At 30.6% G+C, this 26,263-nt stretch overlaps 1 protein-coding gene across 3 annotated transcripts in view; it reads left to right on the top strand.

The window, feature by feature from the left end:
• Positions 1-26,263, top strand: part of LOC113404638 (small G protein signaling modulator 2-like) — a 48,067-nt gene that overhangs the window by 7,481 nt on the left and 14,323 nt on the right. For all 3 annotated transcript variants that reach the window (XM_026645586.2, XM_026645587.2, XM_026645588.2), the window contains exon 4: positions 17,330-17,493. In XM_026645586.2, the coding sequence (XP_026501371.1) occupies positions 17,330-17,493 (164 nt within the window). The remainder of the gene's footprint in view (positions 1-17,329; positions 17,494-26,263) is intronic.

Raw genomic sequence — 26,263 nt, 5'->3', positions numbered from 1 at the left:
ACATAATATCTTGACTTCCAAGGTTGGTTGCGCATTGGCGATGTAAGGAATGTTTAATATTTCTTACTGCGCTAATGTCTATAGGCTGTGATCACTTACCATCAGGAGGAAAATTTGGGCATCCGGCTACCTATATCATAAAAATCTATACTATATGTCTTACGCTGGTTACGTAAGTCAGTATATTTACATAAAATATATAACTACGGTACTAATGCAACAGAATTTTGCTTATTATGCAAATCAAAATTGCGTTTCATTTATCGTCTTGATCAACTTTTGGCAAGATCATTCGTTACAGTAAAGCTTTAAATTAAAAGTGTGGCTTCAAATGAGATGTTCTAAGAACTTGTTGCATTCAATTGTGAAGCAAACGACTTTTGAATACTTAAAGGTTTGCGAGGGTTCCTGATAAAGCAGGCTTTAACTTATGTGTCAAGGCCTGACACTCATAACCTAGTTCAAAAGGCATATTATAGTTTCTCGGACTTTCGTTTTACCTTTTTTTATTATTTTGTTGGAGCTTGTTAAGTCTTCATTTTTATTTAAATTATATCAGAGCCGAGGCGACAGAGACTAGAAGATGTGAATCTGAACCGAGGATTACCAGTTTAATCTGGAAAGGCACTAATTAATTTTGACGAGTCTAATTTAAGTTTATAATTCTTGACGTGCTGGGTGGTGAAGGAACTCATCATGAGGAAACCTTATATCTGTCGGGTAAAAATCTTCCACACGCATCCTTGGTGGATATACATACATATGGAAAATTGAAAGGTTAACATCTCCATAAAAGGCCTTAGCCCAACAGTGGTACATTTACAGGCAGATTATATACACAGATTACGTACACATATATAGTGCTGTTGTAATTACCACCGCATTATATTAAGCTCCCCATTTTAGTACTCAGTCTATTGTCAAAAAATTTAATGAGGCAGGATATTGCATCATTTTGAAACCCGCGACTGACGCCCTTTGCCTGGCCTGATGTGTGACGTGATCACAAAACTGATAAAATTTTAGAGATTGTTTTTAGTCAATATAATTTTTTTGTTGAGCATATGAAATACACTTATTTTCCTTAGGAAAAAATAGCGTTAAAAAATTAAAGATATAATATAAATCAAACATCGAATATTCTCGTAACTTATTTTGAGTTTTTTTTTTTTATTTGGTGAATTAAACTTAATCACTTGAAGTATTTATGGTGGCGTAAATGATGAGAAATGGTAGAATATCAACCACACGCGATATATTTAATATTCCTCTATCAAGTATATTTTATTTAATTAAAATTTGATATAGAGTTAGTTATGTCAACCTCAAAATATAATTTTATTACGCCAAGTTCTCTATTGATCTAATGCTCAAATTAATTATTTGAAAACCAGTTCGAAACTAAATTTTAAAAGCCACAATATTTGTTTAAACTTGAATATCCACAAATTCAAATATCTTTATTCAATATAGAAGTATTACTTTTTTATTGATTGTTAAAATTCTACCAATGGTTCGGAAAGAAACACCTTAGACCTGAAAAAAAAGACAAAGAATAGAAATTTTTTTGAACGTTTTCTTAGACGACGTTTGTTGTAAAGGCGTACCTACACATTGCCCCACAAATAAATTGCTAATTCTGTGTAGTCGGATAACAGGAATTATTGATTTTTTTTTATTTCTTGTATTAACAGCGTGCACATAAAAAATTCTAGAAAATTCATTTATTTACGAAGAAGCGATAGTCAATACTTAATAAAATAGTGTTAAGTATTCAATGTAAATTAATATCCGAAAATATAATTGCAAGTGATTTAAACGTATTCTATTTTATAAGATATAATATATAATACAAGATAAATTAAAAAAAAACACTAGCTTAAAAGTAAAAGTATAATTTTCTAGATCATTCCAGCTGTCAAGTGCAAAATAAACCTCAAGCGATACGTTTCCTCGACCGCTATCAGTTAGCATGAAATGTAGAAATCGTATAAATGCAATGTCTAAAAGTTTAGAATTAGATATAGGTATTTATACATTTCTATATATATAAAAAATATATATTTATCATATATTTAAGTACACACATTTGCTCTAGTCGAACTATCAAACCACACTCAAGCAGCCGATGCATGCCCTCTCCGCAATATGAGAGACAGTCTTTGCCCAGTAGAGATCCATTTATGACACAAAACTAAAAGCATTTCAGCCCCAAAGTTGAATATAAAAAAAACATTCTTATACCAAGAATCTATAAGAATCACTTAAAATAATGTTTTGTTGAAATAACACGATGAAGTTAAGTGGAAAAGGATGTTGTTACTTAATATTATTAAGAGCATCTATTTTAAAATTAAATATGATATTTTGTTTTGTTCTTAGATGTTTTATCTCAAAAGTTGTAGTAGATTGACATTTGTATAAACATTTTACTTTTTATTTTTATCTTTTGTTTATCGTTCAAATTTTTTTTTTAATAAGTAGATCTTGAATAATTTTTTCCGTTGTTTTGTTTATACAATACTAAGGCACAGATCTGTTTCGGTGGTATAGAAGGGTTTACGCAACTTTTTATTATTTTTATTTTATAAACTTCATGTCTTACTGTCTGTTGCGTTTGTGTCTCTTAATAAGGTCATGTTAAATTAATTTTTTGATTGGCATTATTTGTAATCAGTGATGCTTTTTCCGGCTCTAAATTTTCGTATATTTCAACTGCGAACAATATTACCCGAACCGAATGGATGCGGAAGACGGATAACCGGGAGCATTGGCGAACTTTGAGAGAGGCCTATATTCAGCAGTGGATTGTGATTATTTTTATTTTTATTTCCTACATTATTACCGATTAACTTATACGACCCCAAATTGTCAGTTTTAATCGGATTAATGTACGAACCGTGTATTTTACGTATCTAATCTTTTTTCTGCATACGATTTTTCACTATCTGTATAAGATAACTATAAATTTAACATTAGAATGACCTCAAAATATTTTATACTTTTACATACTTTATTAAATTAAATTATCTAATAATGGTATTATATTTTTACCAGCACTAAAAGTGTGTTCAAAGTTTCAGCACAATTGGTCGAAAGTGGCTGTTGTAAGTTTTGACCTATAAATAACAGATGAAGCTGAACAAAAGATTCGAGCGGTTTTCCGTATAACGCTGGTAAAACTAATACAAGTCTACTTCAAGGCTGGGTTGACCTTGAGAAAGCTTTCAGAAAAGAATGCATATATATTTCAATTGAAGTAATAAACTCTAGCTTAATTCGATTTAAAAATAATAAAGTTAAAATTAGGTTGTCGGCTTTTATTACAAAAGTCTGTTTAATTGTAATTAATGTTTCCTTTTTGTAATTTGTACATTGTTGTGCTACGTATCTGTTGAAATATCTTGAAGTTATAATTTACTTCACAGTTTTCACTAATAATTAGGTTTCTTTTAGTTTTAATAAATCATTATGTTATTTGAATAACTAATCAAATAGTGTTTCCAGTTATTATTATGTTAATAGCTGCGTTCAATTTTAATATATATTAAAAAATATATATGTTGATGAAGGTTTTACTCCAAATAGCATTCCATCTATATTTCTTAGATTACTTTGCGATTCTACCCCAACCATTGTTTATTTTATTTCAGATTTCATTTCGCACCGCGCAAATAGGAAATAATTGGAAACAATATTTTGTGGTCTCAATTGATTAATCTGAATGTAGATATAATAGCGGGAACTACAAACCAATTTACAAGTTCAACACGATTGCTGAATTATTTGAAATTATTGTGCGTGATCAATTATATCCTGCTTAATATTGAAAGTACATAAGTTTCAGAACAGGTTATATAACTATGTAGACACATGTATTAAGTGACGTAGTAAATATTTTTATACAAAATTCTACATAACTTAAAAATGCGCTAGATTAAGGAAAAAAATTATCTTGTAGTAACATGCAAATATAAAAAATACATATTAAAATACATTTATTAAAATGAATAAGTACGATTGAAACGATAGTTTTAGAAGAGAAACCATATTACTTGGAATTGGGCCACGTTTAGTGATCACTACCGCCCAGATATCGGTGCCGTAAGTAATATTAACCATTCCTTACATCCCCAATGCACCACCATCTTAGGTAACTAATTACTAATTTAAATTAAGATGTTATGTCGATACATTTAAAATTTAAAATTTTGTTCGTTATTTTTCTTTTACTTTTATACTAGCAACTCACCCCGGCTTCGCACGGGCAGTGCTGATACTAAATATACTATATAATGTCTTTATATACAAAGTTCGCAACTTTTTGTCATTAGACAATAGAAACCGCTATGTCCCTGCCTTTTAAATCTGTAATATCGTCGAAAATATTCATTTAAATGACATGCTGTAAAGGGCCATATTGATCTATATTAAATGTATTATCTCCCAATGTGTTAAGGGATGTACTTAATTGGATAAGGATTAATATTGTATTGTTTAAAATCGCTTCGTAAATAAGCCATTATTTCTCGTAAAAAGTAAAGGATAAAAAATGTTTATTGTGAGTTATCGCTAAGAGAAAGACATATACTATCCTAGATAGATTGAGTTTCTTGTAGACTTTTTCAAGGTGTACAATACTGTAGTAGATTATTTTTAATTTATCTCGTAGGGTTCAGCTAGCGTTTGCAATGTAAGTGCAAAAAATATCTTTATTTACGACATCAAATTACAAACCTCTAAAATTATAGGTGTTTCTCTACTATATTGTGCATGTATATTATACATCTTATACTTATACTATCTCATGTGTTTTCTCTTGAATCACTCTATCTATTTAAAAAAAACCGCACTAAAATCCGTTACGTAGTTTTAAAGATATAAGCATACACATAGACAGACAGACAGCGGAAAGTGACTTTGTCTTATACTATTTAATGATAAATGTCTGCAGCAGTAAGTTAATACAACGAAGTTTCTTTTAACAGTTTATTAACTTAAATTACAAGAAAAATAATCACAAGAGAACCTTGTATAGACATTAACTCTAACTTCTAAGGAATGATTAGACTCTCTGTCAAGGGATCGCCTTCGGGTACGTTAGCTTGTTCTGTTTATTCCTTGATTTGCGGGATATATACAGTAAATTTTACTATATACGATTGTTATATATACTTTGTTTAATGAAAAGAATAACTAATTGTTCTTCTAGGTTCAATTTAATCTGATAAATGATTTATATTGAGGTCTTATTTAAGTATCTGTAAATCACGATTAAAAATTACTGTATATAAAGCTAGCAAGCATGCTAATTAAATTTAATACCGTTAACCAATTTTTCAGTCACCTTTAATTTTTTTAATAAATAAGCCTCTTTGGATAAAGTTTTTTTTATACATAATTAAAAAATAGAACGTTGTCGGCGTTAAAGAAGGGTTTAAGCGACTTATTATATTTGTATAATTAGCCGTGCACGCTACTTCGTGCGCGTTTGAATTTACCAAAAAAGTTATTATTGTAGCCTAAGTTACTCCTTATTACATCAGCTATCTGTCAGTGAAAGTCCCGTCAAAATCGGTCCAGCCTTTCCAGAGATTAGCCGGAACAAACAGACAGACAAAAATAAAAAAAATGGCATTTTAGTATATGTACCGTGTATACAGCATATGGCATTTAGTAAAAAGCGGTTATTTTAATATTACAAATAGACACTCCAATTTTATTATATGTAAAGAAAAGTTTCTTTCTTAATGTCTGTTTCATTTGTTTCCTTAATAACGTTTTTAATTGGCATTATTTGTAATCAGTGATGCTTGTCCGGGCTCCAGATTTGTCGTATATTTCAACTGGGAACAACAATTTATTAGGATATTTCATCCTTGTTTCTATGGCTTTTATTGAATGATGCATCATCAGTATATTTGAGGCTTTAACTTGATTTCTACAAAATTAATAATTAATAACTTATAATTGATTATATTAAAGGACAACTTCGTTTTTTACTACATTTCTATCGCATTCATATTTAACTAGTTATCCCCAGCGGGTTCGCTCGAATTATATAGAACGTTGTAGGTATAAATTATATAAATTCGGTTCAGTGCTATAACCATGAAAGCGTAACAGCGGCGGTACAGAATTACTTTCGTATTTTTCGTAATATTAGTATACATTTGTGAAATTATCCTCGTGGACTAATTCGTCAATGGTTTTCAATATCAATCAATGAGACTAGCCAATTGCGCAGGACGAAAGTGTGCATGCAAACAAAAATCCATTCTTTATTACTTAACTCCCATAATTCAATGCAGACGCAAGAAAAAATGATTTATGTTACTTCTAAGGAACGCCAGTGTAAACATTCCCAGCTTCCAAACTTCGTGTTGCTACTGAGAATTTCTTAAAAGGAAAACACAATAACTTTTTATTGGCACGATTAATTGAATCCAGAGCCTCGGGATAACTTAAAGGGTATATATATAAAGTTATTAAGTAAATAATCTTCAATATTTATAAGGATAATTTTATTGTAAACATTCTTTGAAATTGGAAAAACTACGATAAACTCATAAACTGTCGAACGGATTTTCATATGGTTTTCACTTATGAACGGAGTGATTTTTGAGGAAGGTAGGTAGGTATATACATATTTTTTAATGTTTTGTGTTAATAATCTGAATTATCACTATGATTTTTGAGGATTTTGAGGAAGTTTGCCGCCTATTGAAAACAAAAGAAAACTATTGCCGAATTTTCTACGACGTCATGCGATATTATTCGAATAATAAATATATTTGGTGACCCAAATACATTTCGTATAATTTAGATGGCATTAAAGTACCCATACGTTAACTTTAAATTATATTTTTCACTTTATCTCAACCTCTTTTATAGAAATAGTAAAAATATGGTTTTACAAGAGCTTAATAGCTCGCTGCTAATGAAAACCGCAAGCAACGTTAATGGACTTTCCATTTAAATCTCATATATCATCCGGGGGATGATAAATGGCAGTTTGTAACACGCAATATTATTTCATTCTGAAGAGTGAACTTAATAGATGTATCGATGTTACAATTTGTCTGCTTGTAATATTTGAATTCAGATTGTTTGAAAAAATGCATTTTTTTTTACAATGTTTTATTTAATTTGCAATTTTTGATTTTAACAATTTCCTTTTGTCCTACAGTGATGAAAATGTCGATGAATGATGGTTCAGATCCGATAAAAATATTAATAAATATTTTTAATAACTTTTTTCGAGGCACCTGATTGTAAGTGTGACAAAGCTTTACCGACCTTGGAAACAAAGATATTACGTCCCTTGTGCATGTTGTGACACTGGATCACTAACTTTTTAAACAGGAACACAACAATACTATGTATTGCTGCTTGGCGTTAGAATATTTGATGAATGGGTGGTACCTACCCAGACGGGCTTGCACAAAGTTCTACCACCAACATAATTTCGTGTCTATGCTGTTGACCGTTAAGATGAACTTCTAGAGCAAATCCTGAACCACGTTACGTTTACCATAAAAACAGCATAAACATGATTTTTTTTATATAAAAACTTATTTTAAAATACACGTTCAACTATTAATTTATAAAAACATGGAACCGTAATAAAAAATTAAAATTTAACACCGATATAATAATTCTATGAACTGCGTAATTTATGCGAATTTTGTGCTACTACGAGATTACTTTTTTTGTTAAGTAGTAAACTCAGTAGTGTAACTCTAGTAAAACCGTCTCTGCTTCGCATGTCTTAAAATTAGAGTTCTTAAATAATATGATTTGTATAATTAAAAAATTATAAATATTCACCAAGTGATTTATCCACTCGAACTATGTCCTAATATATCGTAAGTTTATGTTGTTAAGCTAATTATTTACTTATAACTCTAAAATTACACTTGAAATTTTAAGGTTCCAATAGAAATTTTCATTTATACAAAAAGCTTATAATATTTTGTAAAATATTAATATTTTATACTCTGTGACAAAAGTTGAGCTAAAATTATATTTATCGTTTATTTTTAATTTTTCTCGACTTATTCTTTTTTTAAATACTTATACTTTAGAAGTCCTTTATTTAGGAACTGATATGGAAATTTCTTTTTTGTTTGAATGGATTTACTTCCCGTTTTGTCCCATTAAAATTTGACGGAGAAAATTTAAGTCAGTTATTTTTTTGTAAAAATTGTCTATTATTATTATAAGCTCTGTTACTATTTATCCATTAGAATAAAATATTTCTTTCGATGGAAAATTCTTTGCGTTTGGTTTGTCTTTGAACTTTGTTAATATCGCGACATTTCTGCAAGAATACTTACATTTTTTTTTCTTCTTCATTGCATGTTTCAGTACATATTCTTCACTAACTTGAATATATGAACTATAATTACTATATTCTTTCAAAACTCCTTTTCACTCTTTTTCCTTTTGTAATAAACTTTTTCGTCCAAGCAATTCGCTTCCGACGACACTCCATCCCGCATAACCTAAGAGTTAATCGATCAATACCTTCAAAATCCATGCCAAAGCGTACTATGTACTATTATGAATGTATATAATGTTGACTGTAATAGAGTTCTAAGTAAGAATTGAGTTTTCATGTTATTAATCTCATACTCGGCATGTGTCCGATAATGTTATATCCACCAACCCAAGAGATCTGTCTTATAAACAAGAGATGCCGTTTCACATGTTTCAATGGGATATTCACTAAGTTTCATATTGACTCTTGTATATTTATTTATTCAATTATTATATATTATTTATTTTTCTTGTACATTATTTTCGTCGGCTTACGTTTTTACAATAGTCATTTTAAAAGTGTTCGATATTAAGATTTATCGTTCGATAAATAATGTATAGCCAAATACTGTTTTATGAAAACATTTCAAAAGTTATGTGTTAATTTAATACTAAAAAAAAATTTTTCTCAATTACAGATGACGTTTTAATTTAAGTTTAAACAAATTTATTAATAAAACAAATAAACAAATTGTTCAGGGAAACTCAGTTGATTTATTATGTGAGTCTGCGTATTAGTTTGATCATTTCGAATATATAATACTACATTTGTAATACATTTATATATAAGTCAACAATGAGGTTTACTACATTCTCGCCAATACGTCATACGCCTGGCGCTGGTTATACAAAATCGATACGTTACAAGCTACATCACACTATATTGTTGACACTGTAAGCTTGTGAAGTAACGTTTAAGAACAATGACAAAGTAAGGAGCATACAATACGAGTTTACTTAGTAAAATTACTTCTACTGACATAACATAGACTTCTATAATTCTCTAGAAGTATTATTTATACAATAAATAATGGTAAAATGTTGTTAAACTGTGTTCAGGGATCAGTATTTATGATAAGTACATATATGTATGTCATGTACTTATAATGAATACTCATTCTCATATATGTAACAGTACGACTTAAGGTTATATGTGAGTTTAGCCCAGATGCCATTACACTATTATAGATTTAAATATATAAGTGTTAATATTACATCAATTACAACAGAAGTCGATAGATTTTATTTATCAATGTTTCATTTAACTTAGTCTTGGTTGTATTAACGGAATTTGTGACAACGATTTTGCATATTATATGATCCTATAGATGCTGTCCTATATAATGTTTCTATTATGTTTTCATCTCAAACCAGGGCTGAAACCTATTACGGATAATACTAGAAGGTGACGTGTTGAATAATTTGTCTTAATTACAGCTTAGATCACACATCGATGTTGTGAAATAACGATACTCCAATCTGGATTGGCCCAACCGTGGCAGCTTTTTTATCAGATAAATATTTTTATTTAGTACTGAGCACGAAATGAATTGGTCGTATTACTTAAGATTAAGATTTACGTGTTCCAGCGACTGAGCCATTTCGGCTCTAACCAATATCAGAAAGGAACATATTCAAATTAAATCATGATCGTATTATGTTTGATTGTATTCGAAAGATTATATTCTAATAAAAAAGAAAGCTTTCGTATGAAGATTTTCATCGGTATTTATTCGAGCGAATACAATTTCGATTATCAGACATTGTTTAGGAAACATGTTCGGGGTTAAATAGTACGTAGCCTTGACAACGGATCTGCCTTTCCGATAGCCGAGCCGTAGGACATAATTACAAAATCTCATTCAATCGTATCAATATCACTAACAATGTGTATTTACTTAATTGATATGTCTGTAAACATATTATTATTAAACGATACATTTCCGATGCCTAATGTATTCAATTATAACGTAATTGAAGCGAAGCATTCGAATTATATTGTTCGTATTTTTTTTTAAATCAATACTGTAAGATGTAAGATTTTTTTGTTTGATTTCTTCGAGGTTTTATATATAAAGTTATTTAAAAAAATAAAAATGTTAAGTAGAATGAAAATTGAAAATTGGCGGTCGGTACGAGCTCTGTCAAATATAAGATATATCTATAAGAGATATCCGAAAAATCGGTATGAAAGATCGGTTGATATCCAAATTCACTTTCAATAAATGGGGTAAAATGAACGATAACTTTAATTCAATTTATTTGTATTACACAGTAAATTTAAATAATAAAAGTATAAAAAAAAATTCAGCATTTTCAGCTAAACCTTCGTTTACTCGGTACAATTTAATCCGATAGTTTTAGAGATTACAAGGTACTTGAACAAACGTTCGTAAAAAAAAAACGTGAGTCGGAGCGATAACACGTATTATTACATCAATATTATTCTAACAGAATTCACTTCGTATTTCACACGTGAAATATCGAAAATTGACTTGAGGCGGCTTTTTTTATAATTTAAATGTATAGTTATTGAAGTCAATGTCTTCTAACACTTTTTGACAATTCATGATCGCGTTCTGCAGTGAGTTTGTTCTCAATTCCTAATTAGTTCTATTAAATGGAAAAATCGATTGCCTAGTTATTGCGTTATAACGTTAAGTATTTTTATGTCGTAATATTATTTATATTTAATTTAGCAGTTGTAAATACAGTAAATTCATTGAGAGTAAGTTATCCAATTTCAATTAGGCAATAAGTGATTGATATATTCATCGTTTTAGCTATAAAACCGAGTAACGATAAATCGTTCAATGAATTGCTCTAATGTTGTTGAATGCCTTAATAACGTAATGGAGCGATGTATGCGGGCTTTCAGTTAGGTTTGACGATTCAACGCAACCAAACAGTCGATAAATGACATTATAATTCTCTAGCTTATCACCAGTGACTTCGTCTGCGTTGAGAATATAATGTCATTTCAAGAATTTAACATATTAAATAAATAAATAATATATTCAGCGACGTGTTTCAAAAGTTACTTAAAAAAATTTTAAATACTACTATTTGTAATGTATAAGTAAAATTCTTCCTACAAATATTCATAATTTAGCATTTCTAAATAATACATTTTTATCTTACATGGTAAATAGTTAAACTTACGTGGGTACTTAAATCATAGAAGATACCTGCTCTCATTACATACTCCCACATTCGGTAGCTTAATATCCAATTTAAAATATTTCAAACAAACTTACCCAATATTTTGTACCTACAATTTGAATAAACTTCTTTCATATTCGGCGGCAAGTTAGCGAACAATACCAAAATTGTATACAAACTTTTCTGATGTTGATAATATTAAATTTTGGTTTGTATAGTAGTATATTTACACAAAACAATAAACAAAATTATCTTAATTTTCATTATTTTGTTTTTTTTTTTTTTTAGTGTAGATATAGGACCTAAATACATGATTGGCTTGGAACTTAATTGGTATAAACAACGTTTTTGTAAAAATCAATTTTTGAACGTTTTAGAACTTGAAGAGAGAAATGAAATCTTTGTCAATTTTGCACCAAGCCAACCTAATCTCAAATTCAAATAAATTTAGCATGTAATGCGTTAAATATCTTAAGTGATCTAACTAACAATATAAGTTAGCCCAGTTTGTTGTACGTTTTTTTAAGACTAAAATGGTCTCAACGACATCGTAAGTTTATAATTTTTAAGACAAGTCGATTAGAAGGTATTCAAATATATAAAATGGACAATATTTTTGCCAACTACCTGCTTTTGGTGATCGTAAAAGTTGTCGCGTATTATTTGCTAATACTTATATTAATAGTTCCAAATGACAAATCTAGTAGATAAAACTTGTCACGTGAACCAGGTACTGCTGATTAGGTAGACTCCTGTAATCCAAAGTGTTATATTTCAAAACTTTAAAGATAGCAACATTAAATTTTAGTTCTACTGGTATATATGAATATCCTTTATATTTATATGTCGCTAATATTTCCGATATTGATTCGAGTGATTATATGGGACCTACAAACTATAAAAGACTTGCGCACTTAAAAATATAGGTGCTGTATTATTTACTCGGTGGCAGTGCTTCGAGCACTCCCGTTTGGGTAGGTACCATCAATCACATATTCTAGCGCCGAGCAGCGATATTTAGTATTGTTATGTTCTGGTCTGAGGGGGCGAATGAGAGATAACTATAGGCACGAGATACATAATATCTAAATTGTTATAGTTGGTGGTGCATTGGTTTTGTAAGGAATAGTCAATATAGCCAGCTCAGTTGCTCGTCTGCCTAAATATAGCACTAAAAACTTTTGTAATGAGTTAGATTTTAGTGTTCTTATTTCGAGTTTTTCGATTCGAGAATGAAGTATCTCCTCGATGTTTCTCTATCTCTCTGTTTATAAAAAATATTGTGCGCTTCAATCACATTCGTTATAGTTTCACATACTACAGTAAGTGTATTTAATAAAGTAATAAAAATAGGTAAATCGAAGTGATTTTAAACGCCACATGATCATTACTTCTATATAGAAAAATATCTAATTACGGTAGTACTCTATTATTATACTTTATACGTTTTCCATCATAACTTTAATTTTTTCACCATGAGTCAATAACACTTAAACCTCATTAATAGTCCCGTCAAATTAGACCAAAAAAGAGGAGTAAAGTTACATAAATTTACAAATAGCTGTTTGTTGCTTTCACTTGTTTAAAACATAATTAAAAATAATATTCAGAAGTTCGGAATCATTCCGGTACCTGGATTTTTTTTTATTTGAGGTCAAAAATGTAGAAGATATTTGCATTAAAAAAAAAATCTTTACAAAAACATTTTTATATATCACAGTCATTTTTACACGCCTTTGAATAAATAGAGTCTCATTTGTTTTCTAAAGATCATTTATTTTTATCAATTTAGAGTGGAGGCTTACTTACATACAAATTAATGTTTCTTAATAAGTATTATTATTGAAAATATTCAAATTTGTTATTTCGAAATATCAATTAATTTCGTCTCTTTCATTTACGAAAGCAATCGTAGACGTAATTAAATTAAGATGGCTTTCGTTTTTGTTATTGGATCTTTAGATTTTTATTTTACTGTTTTAGTTGTATTTATGAATGTTTTACACAACGAATGGACCAAAGAGTTGCAGTCACATTTACTCTAAGGGTCTTTTTAGTATATAGATGCATTCTATATTGATACAACGATGTTTTTAACGTGGTGACACATTTCTTAAGACCAAGTCATTTTGTAGGCTTTGTTAACAACATCATCATAGCAACATGACTAATAAAAGTTCAGTTAATAACCAGATTTTTTAAGATTTTCAATAGAAATAATCTTGTTAACTATTCGATCATTTATATTTCTTACTTTGAGTAAAAGTTTCGTCAATATTACCCGTGACCAATAGATATCCGTTATATAAAAGAGGACCCAGTGTTGAAACTAGTGGTACTTAAGAAATGATTATTGGTACGAAATCACTTGTGCCGCTACCCAAAACTGTACCTTGTGCCTGTAGTTACGTTGGCTCACTTACCCTTCAAACCGGAACACAACCATACTGAGTACTGCTGTTTGGCGGTAAAATATCTGATGAGTATCCAGACGAGCTTGCACAAAGTCCTACCACCAAGTAAAAATAAAATATATATATTAATTTATTTATCACTTTGTAAGGACCGAATATTTATCGTTGTTGCGTGGTAGTATATAGGTACATATATAAATATATATTTAATTTAATTAAAAAAATTAAATTTCGCAAATAGTTTATTTCGTACTATATAATTTATTTTGTATTTAAAGAATAATAGTTTAAATGTTTGATGTACAAGCTCAAACTTAAACACGCAATGTAAAGCAAAAGCAATTTGTTTTTAAGATATTCTTTGCCAATATAGAAGACAAGCCTTTATAACTTGTTCCGTATGTTTCTCCAAAGAAAATTACCTGAAAACACAGACCAAACATGGCATTATTTAATTAGTGATGTTCTTTTTAGGAACGAAATCTGAACACCTTTGAAGTAAATATATACAAAATTTAAAGATGCTACTTTATGGCAAAGATGTATCTCATAATGACGAGAATGAACGAAAAAGTTTGCAATAGTAACATTAACTCTTTTTAACATCTTATGTTTACGCACCACAAATATTTATGATGTGTTATAATTTTATAAAATCAAACAGCTTTACTTCTCATAGGCTATTATAATTATGTTATCTATGAGAAAATTATCTGTGCGAAAGTAACCGCTCAACCGATTTAGACGAAAATTGGTATGGAGATAGTTTGAGTCCCGGAGAAGATAGGCTACTTTTTTAATTCACATTTCGAGGGGCTAAAATGGAGATGACGGTGACGGACATCTATAGCACATAGGTGAAGTATTATAAATTTAATGTGACTAAAAACGCAGGTTATATATATAATAATGCGTTGTAAAATGCAGATGTTTATATTGCTAAATGAAACATAATAAGCTTGGCACGAACTTCAAACCGTTAAGACATAACGCCCCTTAATAAAAAAATCCAGTTGAGTTTTTTTACTTCTTAGTTCATTTTTCGTTGGTGTTGAAGTCGGTTTAATTTTTATTTCTATTTTCCGTTTTTACTGTAAGCATAAAAGCAAGTAGTAAAGTGGGCTAAGAAAACAGTTTACCCGTTATAAAACCAAGTGCTTTTATAAGCATTTAAGTTAGTTTGTTAATTACTCTTAGCAGAGCGAATAAACGCTTTGCAATTAGAACAAGAAAATCGCGATGGGGCGACGGCTCATGGCGCCAAAATTGGGGTACACTGAGTTCTGTAGTCTCCTGTCTCCCGTGCTCCATCGGTTAAATACGGCCCTAGATCCACCAGTGGGACCCTTGTTGAATATAAAAGAGCGCCGAATGCAGCCCGGGGCGCCTAGATGGTTGGCCGGTCCTAAGTATTATCCCGAATTTCATTAGCTAAAATGCAAAGTCATCGAATTACTTTGTTACATACGTAAGAAATAAAATTTATACTTTTATCTTGCAATGTTTTAGAAAGTCAGATCGGCTTAGGTCATAGTTATTTTATAGGGCCAAAGTAAGCCAAACACGTTACGCAGTTTATTTTATTTGGTTTCCATCCAAAAATGTACTTGCAACTACGAGTATGTAGCGGTAAAGTTGATAGTGAGGTATCTGTTCACTGCTATCTAACTTATACCCGAATGTTTTAATATATTTATAGTTTTTACGATAAGATTGTCTCATTATATAATGAGAATATTTGTTTATATAATAGTAAGAAAAAAAATGGGCAGCGTCAATCTGTATGATTTAATACTGTTCACTGTTTTATCTCTTTTATTTTAATTTGCGATTTCATTGCTTGTAATAACGCTGCCTCATTTCGGTTTCAACTGTAAAACGGTACGAAATGTTTTTATATTGTTTGGCAGTAGAATAAGTATGGTAAATGGCATATCATGGCAGTCTTGGTGGTAGGGCTTTGTGCAAGCCCGTCTGGGTAGGTACCACCCACTCATCAGATATTCTACCGCCAAATAACAGTACTCTGTATTGTTGTGTTCCGGTTAGAAGGGTGAGTGAGCCAGTGTAATTACAGGCACAAGGGACATAACATCTTAGTTCCCAATGTTGGTGGCGCATAGGTGATGTAAGGAATGGTTAATATTTCTTACAGCACCTTTGTCTATGGGCGGTGGTGACCACTTACCATCAGGTGGCCCATATGCTCGTCCGCCAATCAATGCCATAAAAAAAAAAATGTAAATGGCTATGTATGTTGCATAAAGCACGGCTGTATACATATGGAACTTTGCCGTAAATTTATAGCAAAATTTTGAATAGTGAATGTCTTCTTAGTTTCCTCATCAATGACAACTGATAGAGCGTATAAAACATTCCGTAATTTTTTCGACGTTTATAGGTAAATATTATAAGCTGCGTTACAAAAACGAACGCTTTTGAATTCGATGCAAACGAAGTACCGATCGAAGTCTGCCTTTAATTCAAAGGCTAAGCCGTCGAGATCATCTTCAAAAGCACTTCAAATTATTTTAAACTTTTAGATTGTAGAGATCGCTTTATATTGAATTTAGTTTCAGAGTACGCTTCACTTTGAGAGCTATCCGAGCGATTGATCAAAATGCCTTCGTTAACTTTTAAACAAGTTAGGAATAATATCTCCGAGATCAAAGATTACATTTTTGAGAAAACTTATTTATGATAAAATGTGTATTGTTGTGTTTTGAAATTAATTTTGGGAGCATATTTTATTATTTCAAATATATTGCAACAGCTACATTTTAATGGGTAGTAAACTATTACTACCTACTACAATAGTTGTGGATTCTTCAATGGGGTAGGATGCAAATGTAGTAGAAATCTATCCGTGACATGAAGGTTTCCTCGCGAGTTTATCCTTCACCGCCGAACAGGACATATATTATAAATACAAATTGAATATATGAAAAATAAATCTGTAATCTTTAGTTAGGATTATCATCATGTTCTAAACTCTCAGCCTCGGCTTGCATTACATGTTTATAATAAAAAAAAAACACAAATAAAATATACTAGATAAAATTTTCATATATCGTATAAAATATCAAATACGCTATTTATAAATAAAACGTTATTGAACTTATTTTTAAATTGTACAATCTTTGGTAGAACCTAGTACATTAAAATGTGAAAAATTTAGATTGAGTACTTTTATTTTAGATTAGCTTCCGTTTTTTCTTGATTACACCGAGACATGGTTTATGGCAGTGGTAACATCACATTGAAATTGATTCCAATGAATTTTGAAATATATTACTGAAACGTAGTTTGTTTTTTATTTATGTTTTTAAGTGTCTATTAAGTTTGAATAAACTTGCATTAAAACAAAATGTATATTTAACATTTTAATATGTATATCTGTGTTATGTTTCTACGAAGTTTTTTTCTTTTAGAACTGTCCAGAAGCAGCTTTAGTGTCAGCTCGAGTTTTGGCTGCCGAAGGGGCTCCAGCTACGCGATCAGCTTCAGGAGTCGAGAGGCGACCGTCAGCTCCACGTCCTCCTCTTAATAAACGAGGATCTGGCTCCTTGCTATCACAGCCACCACCACAATCAAAGTAAGTTCCTTTAACTATTTTATTTACTGTATTTGCTTTTGTAATCAAAACATTAGATAATGTTCGGTAAACTGTTTTCTTTCTCTACACTGTCGTAATAATTCAATTTATATAATAGCTTATTAACATGGTTAAGTGATAACCGATTAAAATTAATGAACAAAACGGCTCATAAATACAACATAATATTCAAACAGTCATAAAATCGTTTACTTCCATATTTAAATCGATCATTATTGATCCATAAAATAGTTAAATAAACACTTAAAACGAATAAAAGAATAGAAAGAACGTCACAATTTGCAACAAATTGCGATTCATTAGCAAAAGGGAATGAGTAAAATTTAAACGGACGGCAAATAATTTCCCGGCATAATTGATTAGGGAAATTGAACAGACCGTGAGTTGCGCTACGGATATACATTTTAACGCAATCTCGACAACAGCGCTGATTCTTAATTTATTGAAATTCAATAACACATGTATGATCTTGTTGTAGTTTTTTTTTTTTAACGGTACAGACAGATAGGCAAATGATCGTAATTAATAGTCTCTGTTCATAGTCTATTATTGAGCAACGTACCTAAAGAGCCCTTTTACTAGGCCTCACATCTACTACTATCTACTACTAGAGTATCTCTCACAGGGTTGTTTATTAATTTTTGTATAAGTCAGGTAGTTGAAAATTTTAATAACTAAAATGAATAGTACCGTATTCCTATGTATTACGGAACCATTAGAGCAAATTACCGCTTCACACTTGGCTTTATTTTATTGAAATAAGTGTAGACTATTACTTGTTTTTATAGTTTTAAAATAAAATAGAAATATTTATTTAGAATATATTTTACATGTTTTTTTAGCTTGACCTGTTGGTCTGTTTAGGTTTTAACGTACTCAATTCTCTTATTACCTTTTTTAATTGAATTTAAACTGGTGTATACTAGGATACTAAATTTTACTCGTTTTAATAGTGCAAAGGTATATAACATAAAACAATATATATACAATAAATAAATATATTTTTTATATTTAAGTAAATCGTGTAAGGTTGTAAGCGCTTGATTCAGTCCGTGGACACATTTAATTATTCTGTCAATTTAGAGATTTAAAACGATCAATGGACCGCATAACGACGTTAAAGTCGGGGTTCGCCCTTACGCATGGCGATCATGTTTTCGATGATAAAATATTTTATACTTTTAACATAATCTCTTGTTAAATCAATAAACTTTATATAGGGTTCTTCGAGTTGCCTAAAATATCTTTTTAGTATCTATAAAGAACTGGTAACTTGGCTATTGTTGTATAAACTGCTAGCACAGGGATAAATGTTAGACAAAAATTAGGAGATAAGGAATTTACGATGTTGTCGATGTAATATCTAAGAGGCATCTTTAATGACTAATTTTATTAATGGATAGTTGAAGCTAAAGTCGCCAACGATCCCGTGGCGCCACCCAAGATACCGTGACTGTACCACTGGTTATTAGTGGTTATGCTGGCGTACTCACTCCAGTGGGTGCCATTTCGTATAAACTTGATTTTCGTGGCATAACGTGAAATTGCATCATCCTACGGTAGAGAAAAATGAGTTTTCTTGAAAGTTCGTTTTTTGAAGTTAAAAATACGAAAATTGTGTTTATCATTCGTCTATGAGGAATAAATAGAGAAGGAACTTTTGTATAAATCTTTGAAAGTAATCAACCGAAAATAAGATCAGGTATATTTATGTTGAATCATGTGTCGCGTAAATATATAATGTTAATTAACATTATATTAATATGATGTTAAATTGAAATTCGTTGTTCATAAGGAATATCTCCCCGCGACCACGAGGTGTAGTGGCATAGTAAGCTATGTAAAAATTCCAAAATTTAAGATTATTCCGTTCACATCTGAGATGTGTTCCAAAGGTAAACCCTACAAGGTCAGTCACTAATATATATATCTATGTTTTAAGATTCTACATTATACATATAAAATTTAATAAAAGTATAGATAATACTTAATCTACTGCCGATTAAGAAATATTGGTTAAGTTTCGATATTAAAATAAAGTTAAGGCTTTAGTTGTAGATCTCTTTTATATTTAAAAAGTTTTTATTTGCGATGTATGTACATTTCTAGATTATATTGAAAATAACTTAAGGATTTATACTTTTTGGATAAGTACTATAAAGAAAAATGTAACAAAAAAATAAATTTCACTATTTTGTAGCCATCATTTTTATGAGCTAGTCACATGTCTAATGAATTTAAAAGTCCCACAGAATTTAAATGGCAAAGGCTACCTCTCTTTTTGAGGGAAAAGCTTATAACAATACGGGTTGATTCATGACTAATCGTTTTTTTTATATTATATTTTCATAAATACGATATAAATCTACACTTATCTACTTATGTTTAAATTAAATTCTTCAAAGCACTTCATGATGTGACAAACAAAAACATACAAACATTTAAATTATCATATTGTAAGAAGTGAACTTCCGAGTGCCATTTTTTGTAATCATTTTTACGTGCAATATACACGACATTTATTTATACTATTTAATAATTTAATGGATTTGTTTTTAAATATATTGTTAAATAGAAAAACAAATATGTCAGAATCTCAGAGCAAAGCTAATGACCCTTTTATAATTAATATATTTTTTATTTTCTTTATATATATATAGTTGAGATTTTTTTTTCCTTTGCTCTTTGACGGCATTATCAAACTTTATATGATACCTATTTCAATATATTGATATTAATATATAACATATTTTGTAGATAAACATGTATGTGTTAAACGTATCGTAATGTATGTAATGTTTTTTATAATTATTTTAATGTTTTTCTAATGCATATTTTAAAAAAATATAAGCTTTCTGCACTCCTTCTCAACATAAACTTTAATAGCCAATTTTCATACACGTCCGTCCCCGTCTTTTTGGTAAAAATGTATTGCTTTATGTATTAATATAAGTATTCAATAATAAATATGTTTATATTTCTATTTCAATCTGTCAATAGTGTGCTTCATAAAATTCACTTTTTATGACGTTCTTTAATCACTTATTTTTTTCAAAAGCAAGAATGCTTTTATTCTTATAAATTTAGCAAAGAAAAGAACAAAGAAAAGTTTTCATTAATATAACGGTTGTATTATATTGAGACTTCAAAGTTCAAGATATGGAAATTAATTAGGAAATATGTACCTACAATGGTATTTTTGTGGCTCTACAAATATAACTTTATTGGTCGTTATTAAACTACTATTTAATTACTTATGTTTTCGAAGATAATATTGTTAAAGAAGTGTTGACCTCCGTGGTCGAGTAGTGTGTACACCGGTTTTCATGGGTACGCCACTCCGAGGTCCCGGGTTCGATTCCCGGCCGAGTCGATGTAGAAAAAGTTCATTAGTTTTCTATGTTGTCTTGGAAGTGGGTGTTTGTGGTACCGTCGTTACTTCTGATTTTCCATAACACCACTTGTGTTAGCCACTTTAGCTTCTTACATTGGGATCAGAGTAATGTATGTGATGTTGTCCAATATTTATTTATATTGTTATTTATTAATTTTAATCTTTATTTAATCTCATTACCGAAACGAAGTTTAAAAAGCATAATTTATCGAGTTACCGTAAAACAGCATGCACAAGTTTTGTAATTTAAAGTTCGGCAGCGTTGCGCGGATCCAATTAAAAGTAGTACTACGTCATAACGCTTGCACGGACAGGGATGATTGAATTTCAGTATCAAAATAACGACGGTCTTATAATATTTTTACTGCCAATATTGTTTTTTATATTGAATGTTTACAATAAATATTGATTTTTGCCTTACGCCTTAAAATACAAGTGTCGGTCACTTGTATTTTAATTACTATAACGGTTAATAATTGTTCAATCATTGCTGTGTAGTTAATTGAAAGGCGCTAATGTAATTAGAGACATAAATACATTACACTTTAGATCCATATCAGCGAAGAGACAATATAAGGAATTCTTCTAGTTCGGATATTTGTAGAAGCATCGCCTATTTACCTTCCGACTTACGCAGGTTATGATCGGACTACGATGATTTGACCACTATGGCACAGACCGGGACGTGTTGTAGCATAAGGTCAAGGTGCAGGTGAGTTAGATCCTGGTCCGCGAGGTCTGATGGGATCTCTTCTTGCGAGCAATCGTGCCGGCATTGCTCCGCAGGAAATCGCCGTGGAGACCCGCAGTCTTCTTGTGTGAGACCGTCATGTCTAGAGGGAGACGGCGGAGCAGGAACGTTAAGGGTACCTTTCTGCGAGAAAAAAGTCTTTATATTTAGATATATATAAACTTTTTAAATACAAGCTAAAGCCGAGATGCGTTTCCGCAGAAAACACGTTCCACTTAGTCCGAGGCCTCACGTGGGCTCTCCTTTCCTCGATCGAGTCTTAGTAGGTCCTCGCGAGGCTGTCTGCACCGGTGTCGCTGTCAGGCTAGTAGGGCCAACATTTCTGAAATAAAAGTTAAATGGAAATGTGACTTGAAATTAAGAAAGAAATGTATAAAATTCCATATTATGTACAACCCGCACAGTCGTACATAAGCTTACTTCGGGAACCAGTATAACACTTCCCTTTTACACTGATTTTTTATTCTTCACGTATACATTATTATTTTTGAACTATTGCTATAAGCTCTTTAATATTTACCTGAAGTTTATCAAATACGTCCATTGTGAGTTAAAATGTAAAATTATGTAAATATTATTAAATTAACTTATCCGTTACAAATCCCTTTAAGTGACAAGTTCAAGTTAGCTTTTAGAAATATAACAATTCTTATACATAAAAATCTAAGTTTCACATAAACAACATATTCATTCATATAACAGTTCAATTTTCTCTAAGTGTTTGACAATTAGACTGATGAGTATTGGTTCCCCGTTACTTCAATTTTCTTCTATAATTCTTTCATCCATACAATAACTCCGATTTTCTATATTCATTTTTCCTTTGACTTAGAGTCCAATTTAGCTTGACAATTAATAAAGATTATAGTACTCACAAATGATCGCGGCACAGTTCGCTCACTACAATTCCGCGTCAACTTCGTACTCGTGACGTCAGCTGCTCCCCTCTCGCTCGCACCTCCAATTACTGACGTCACAGCCAGGTCTTCTTTCTGACTGAATCCCTTGGCTTCAATCTCCAAGGTTGACATCATCGATGACAATCCGGCACCTCGTAGAATCCAGAGAGGTCCGCTATCCGGCTCGAAGGACCATATTATTTCGTATCTTTTATCATATGATCACTTGTTAGTAATAATCTGACAGTGACTTGTCTTGTTAGCGACATTATAGAGTGAAGTACAATGATAAAATAATGTTAAATGAAATGAAAGTTTTGGAAACTGAAGTCAGATTAAAACCGCTTTCCGCGGCAACATAGCAAACCGATTAAATTAATACATATTATTCCTATGTGATTTACATTTTAAGTTATATATGTAAATGTTAAATTTAATAAACTAAAAAGGTTTTTGCTATAGTTAAGCTGTTTATAATGTTTTATAGTTTATTGAAATTGCTTTGAAATCGTGGGATTGAAATAGGTTGTGTATAAAATGTAAAACTTTGTCTTTGAATAAAATATGTAAGGAAAAGGGTTATCAGGGAAGGACATTGGTTTATTTCAATATAGTTCATAAGTTTATAGGAAATAAATTTGCTCGTCACTCGTGTCTAACATAGATTTGTAGCTCGACATTATTTAACTTTGAAAACTTTTCCCGCCACGTGTATATATCGAGGTTAGTCGATAAAATACGCCGACATTTTATACACTGAAAGGAATACAAAAAGATCGTGGCGTGAGTGCATGTCACAAAGAGCTCGGGTTTCCATTAAAGAATTTAAGCAATAAATACAGAGAAAAAATAGAGAATTTTAGAGAAAATTCTTGACCTCATTTTTTTAACAGTTATAATAATATTTTTTATAACTTATACTTATCAATTTGTAATGAATTTCACTGAAAAAAAAACAAAGTATATTTTAAGTAGATTTTTTTGTTGTTTAAATTCTCTCGAATTTTGGCTACGGGCGTCAATTTTAGTTTCTTTGCAGGATATACTTCTTACAGATAGAGTTTATAAACTGGCGACATAAACTTATTTTGTTCCCGGAAAAAATATGCGATACCGAAGCGATTGATGTTGCATATTTTATGAAATTATAGGCAATTGCGTCAATTGGGCGGAATGATAAAATCGCGTTTCCTGGCGTTTATTGGATATAACTTCCGATTAAATATGACGGTGACAAAAATTTAACACATATACTGAATCTTTGGAGATCATAATATTTTTAAATAAATCAAGCTTAGGATTCTCTAAATTTCATTGGTGTGTGTGTGCTGTGCATTTATCTTTTATCATTTAAAGTCCATTTGTAAATGAGAAAAAAAATATATTTTACCTAAAAGCAAACTAACCCAATTACGATCGCTGGAAACTGTTCGGAAACTCTGTGACATTTTAATTAGAAAACACCGCATACATTCCGTCACAACGAGTATGTACCAACGCGTTGATTAAATTTGTCTGTCGCTTGTGAACTACAATTTTACCTTATAAAACAATTAGTATATAGTTTAGATGAAGCTTAACATGTTAATAAGTTATCTTTGTTAAATGTTTTCGTATAATGTATAATTATGAATTTAATCTTTACTTTTTACACTCCGCTTTTTTGCCCCGGAAAGTTCATATAAAGCCAGTTGGTCCAGTGCCCAAGCTCTTTCTGACTGTGTCGGATTTATCATCCCATTGGATTGTGAAAGTGAGGGTATGAGAATAATAATGTTATATATGCCCTACGCAGATATCTAGTCAGTCTTGAGAATGGCCTCCGTAGCCGAAATCGGTAAGGAGGACATCATCATCAGTCTTGAAATAACGAAAAAAATTGGGTTATTATTGAACGTCCGATTGAATGAATAATAAAATTATTGAAATATAGCTCTATAGCTGAAGCTACCTTCAGCTTGCAAAGTTTGACTTCATTTATTATCTATAAATTAATTTTTTTTTATTATTCCTCTCGTGTTCGGAGGTGAAATAGAGCGTCGTGAGAAAACCTACAAATGTTGACAAATTATGACACATTCACCCACATTTACGGAGTAGAGCAGCGTGATAAAATAAGTTCAAGCCATCTCCATGAGAAGTGATGATTCTCAGACAGTAGGTAGTTAACGGTTGCCTATGGATAACACCCATTTTATGAAGACCAAATAACCCAAAAAAGTAACCTCTCATTGGCTTTTCTTACTTCGCATTTTAATTTAAAACTACTTACTTTTACTATTTTGTATAAAATGTTATTTATTCTAACTATTTATAGTGACTATTTATAGTGACTATTTATAGTATAGTTTTTAAATATCAATACTGAGATAGTCAACAGTTTCACTGAAAGAAGAAGAATTCGCGGAATCTTTAAGTATAAAAGTCTAATATTGGCGATTGAATAAAGACCACGTTAGGAAGTAATTTTCTTAAAATTTTATAAAAGAAAATAAGTATTTTTCATATGAATTAACTAATTAAATAAATAATATCAGTTCTTAATAATAGCAGCGTTAATGGAAATCCTTGTAATACCTGAAACTTTTATTTTCTGTACAATACCTTTTAAATCGAAAAGCCTTTTTTGTCACGAAAATCTTGTTCTTTAACACTCGTCCTTTATGAGATTGTTTCGTTCCCTGAAGACTTACAAACGTTTATTATACTAAAAATCTTATGCTCGTTACTATAAAGTCGCGTTTTCCATAGCAATAAAACAAGATAACTTTGTTAGACCGTTCCTCTTTATTGCCAGTTTATGACCAGTCGTAAATGAAAAACAATAATGAGCATTACGTTTCATTAAGTTTTTATTTGCTTGGTCTAAAGATGCTAAAAAACAGTGCTAGTTGATTATCAGTCATGGTTTCTGGTGACCTTAAGGTATTTCAAAAAATCTTAGAGAGTTTATACTATAAAGATTCGCATTCAAGATATTAGGAAAATCGATACAGGAAGTCATTGAATTAATTGGTCAATGCCACCACATCTTCTGTTATTATGCCATCTTGCCTTGATATCTGTTTCTTGTAGCTTCGTTGCTTGGGAATTACTAATGTTTTGCGTCGTATAGAGTATCTATCTTTATAATTTTTTTACGTAATTACAAAATTTTGTATTTCAAAAATACAATTTTAAGTGAGAATATTAATATTACAACATTGATGTGACGTATATTTTATTGATTAAATATTTTGGGGCTTAAGAACTTTCTGAGCTAATAGTTTCAAGCTTGTCTTATTAGAAACCACCGTACAGATATATAAATAAAATCTGTTCCAATGTTTTGTAATGTGTCAGTTATGACATAAAATGTTTTTATAAACAAAGTTGGAACACCTCACTTGAGCTTCACTACATAATATAAAACAAAGTCGCTTCCCGCCGTTTTTCTCTCCCTGTGTATACTTAGATCTTTAAAATTAGGCAACGTTTTTTGATGTGTTTTTAATAGATTCAAGAAAAAGTTTATAGGTATAATACATGCACAATATAGTAGTGAAATACTGATAATTTTAGAGTTTTCTAATGTGATGGTGTAAATAACCATTTTTTTGCTTATAGCAAACGCTGGCTGAACCCTACGAGATTGATCAAAATAATGTATTACAATATTGTACACCTTAAAGAGATCTACAAAAATTCCGCGATGGTATATGTTCA

This window comes from Vanessa tameamea, chromosome 21 (assembly GCF_037043105.1).
Source record: "Vanessa tameamea isolate UH-Manoa-2023 chromosome 21, ilVanTame1 primary haplotype, whole genome shotgun sequence".
NCBI lineage: Eukaryota > Metazoa > Arthropoda > Insecta > Lepidoptera > Nymphalidae > Vanessa > Vanessa tameamea.
This window is presented reverse-complemented; position numbering and strand designations above follow the sequence as displayed.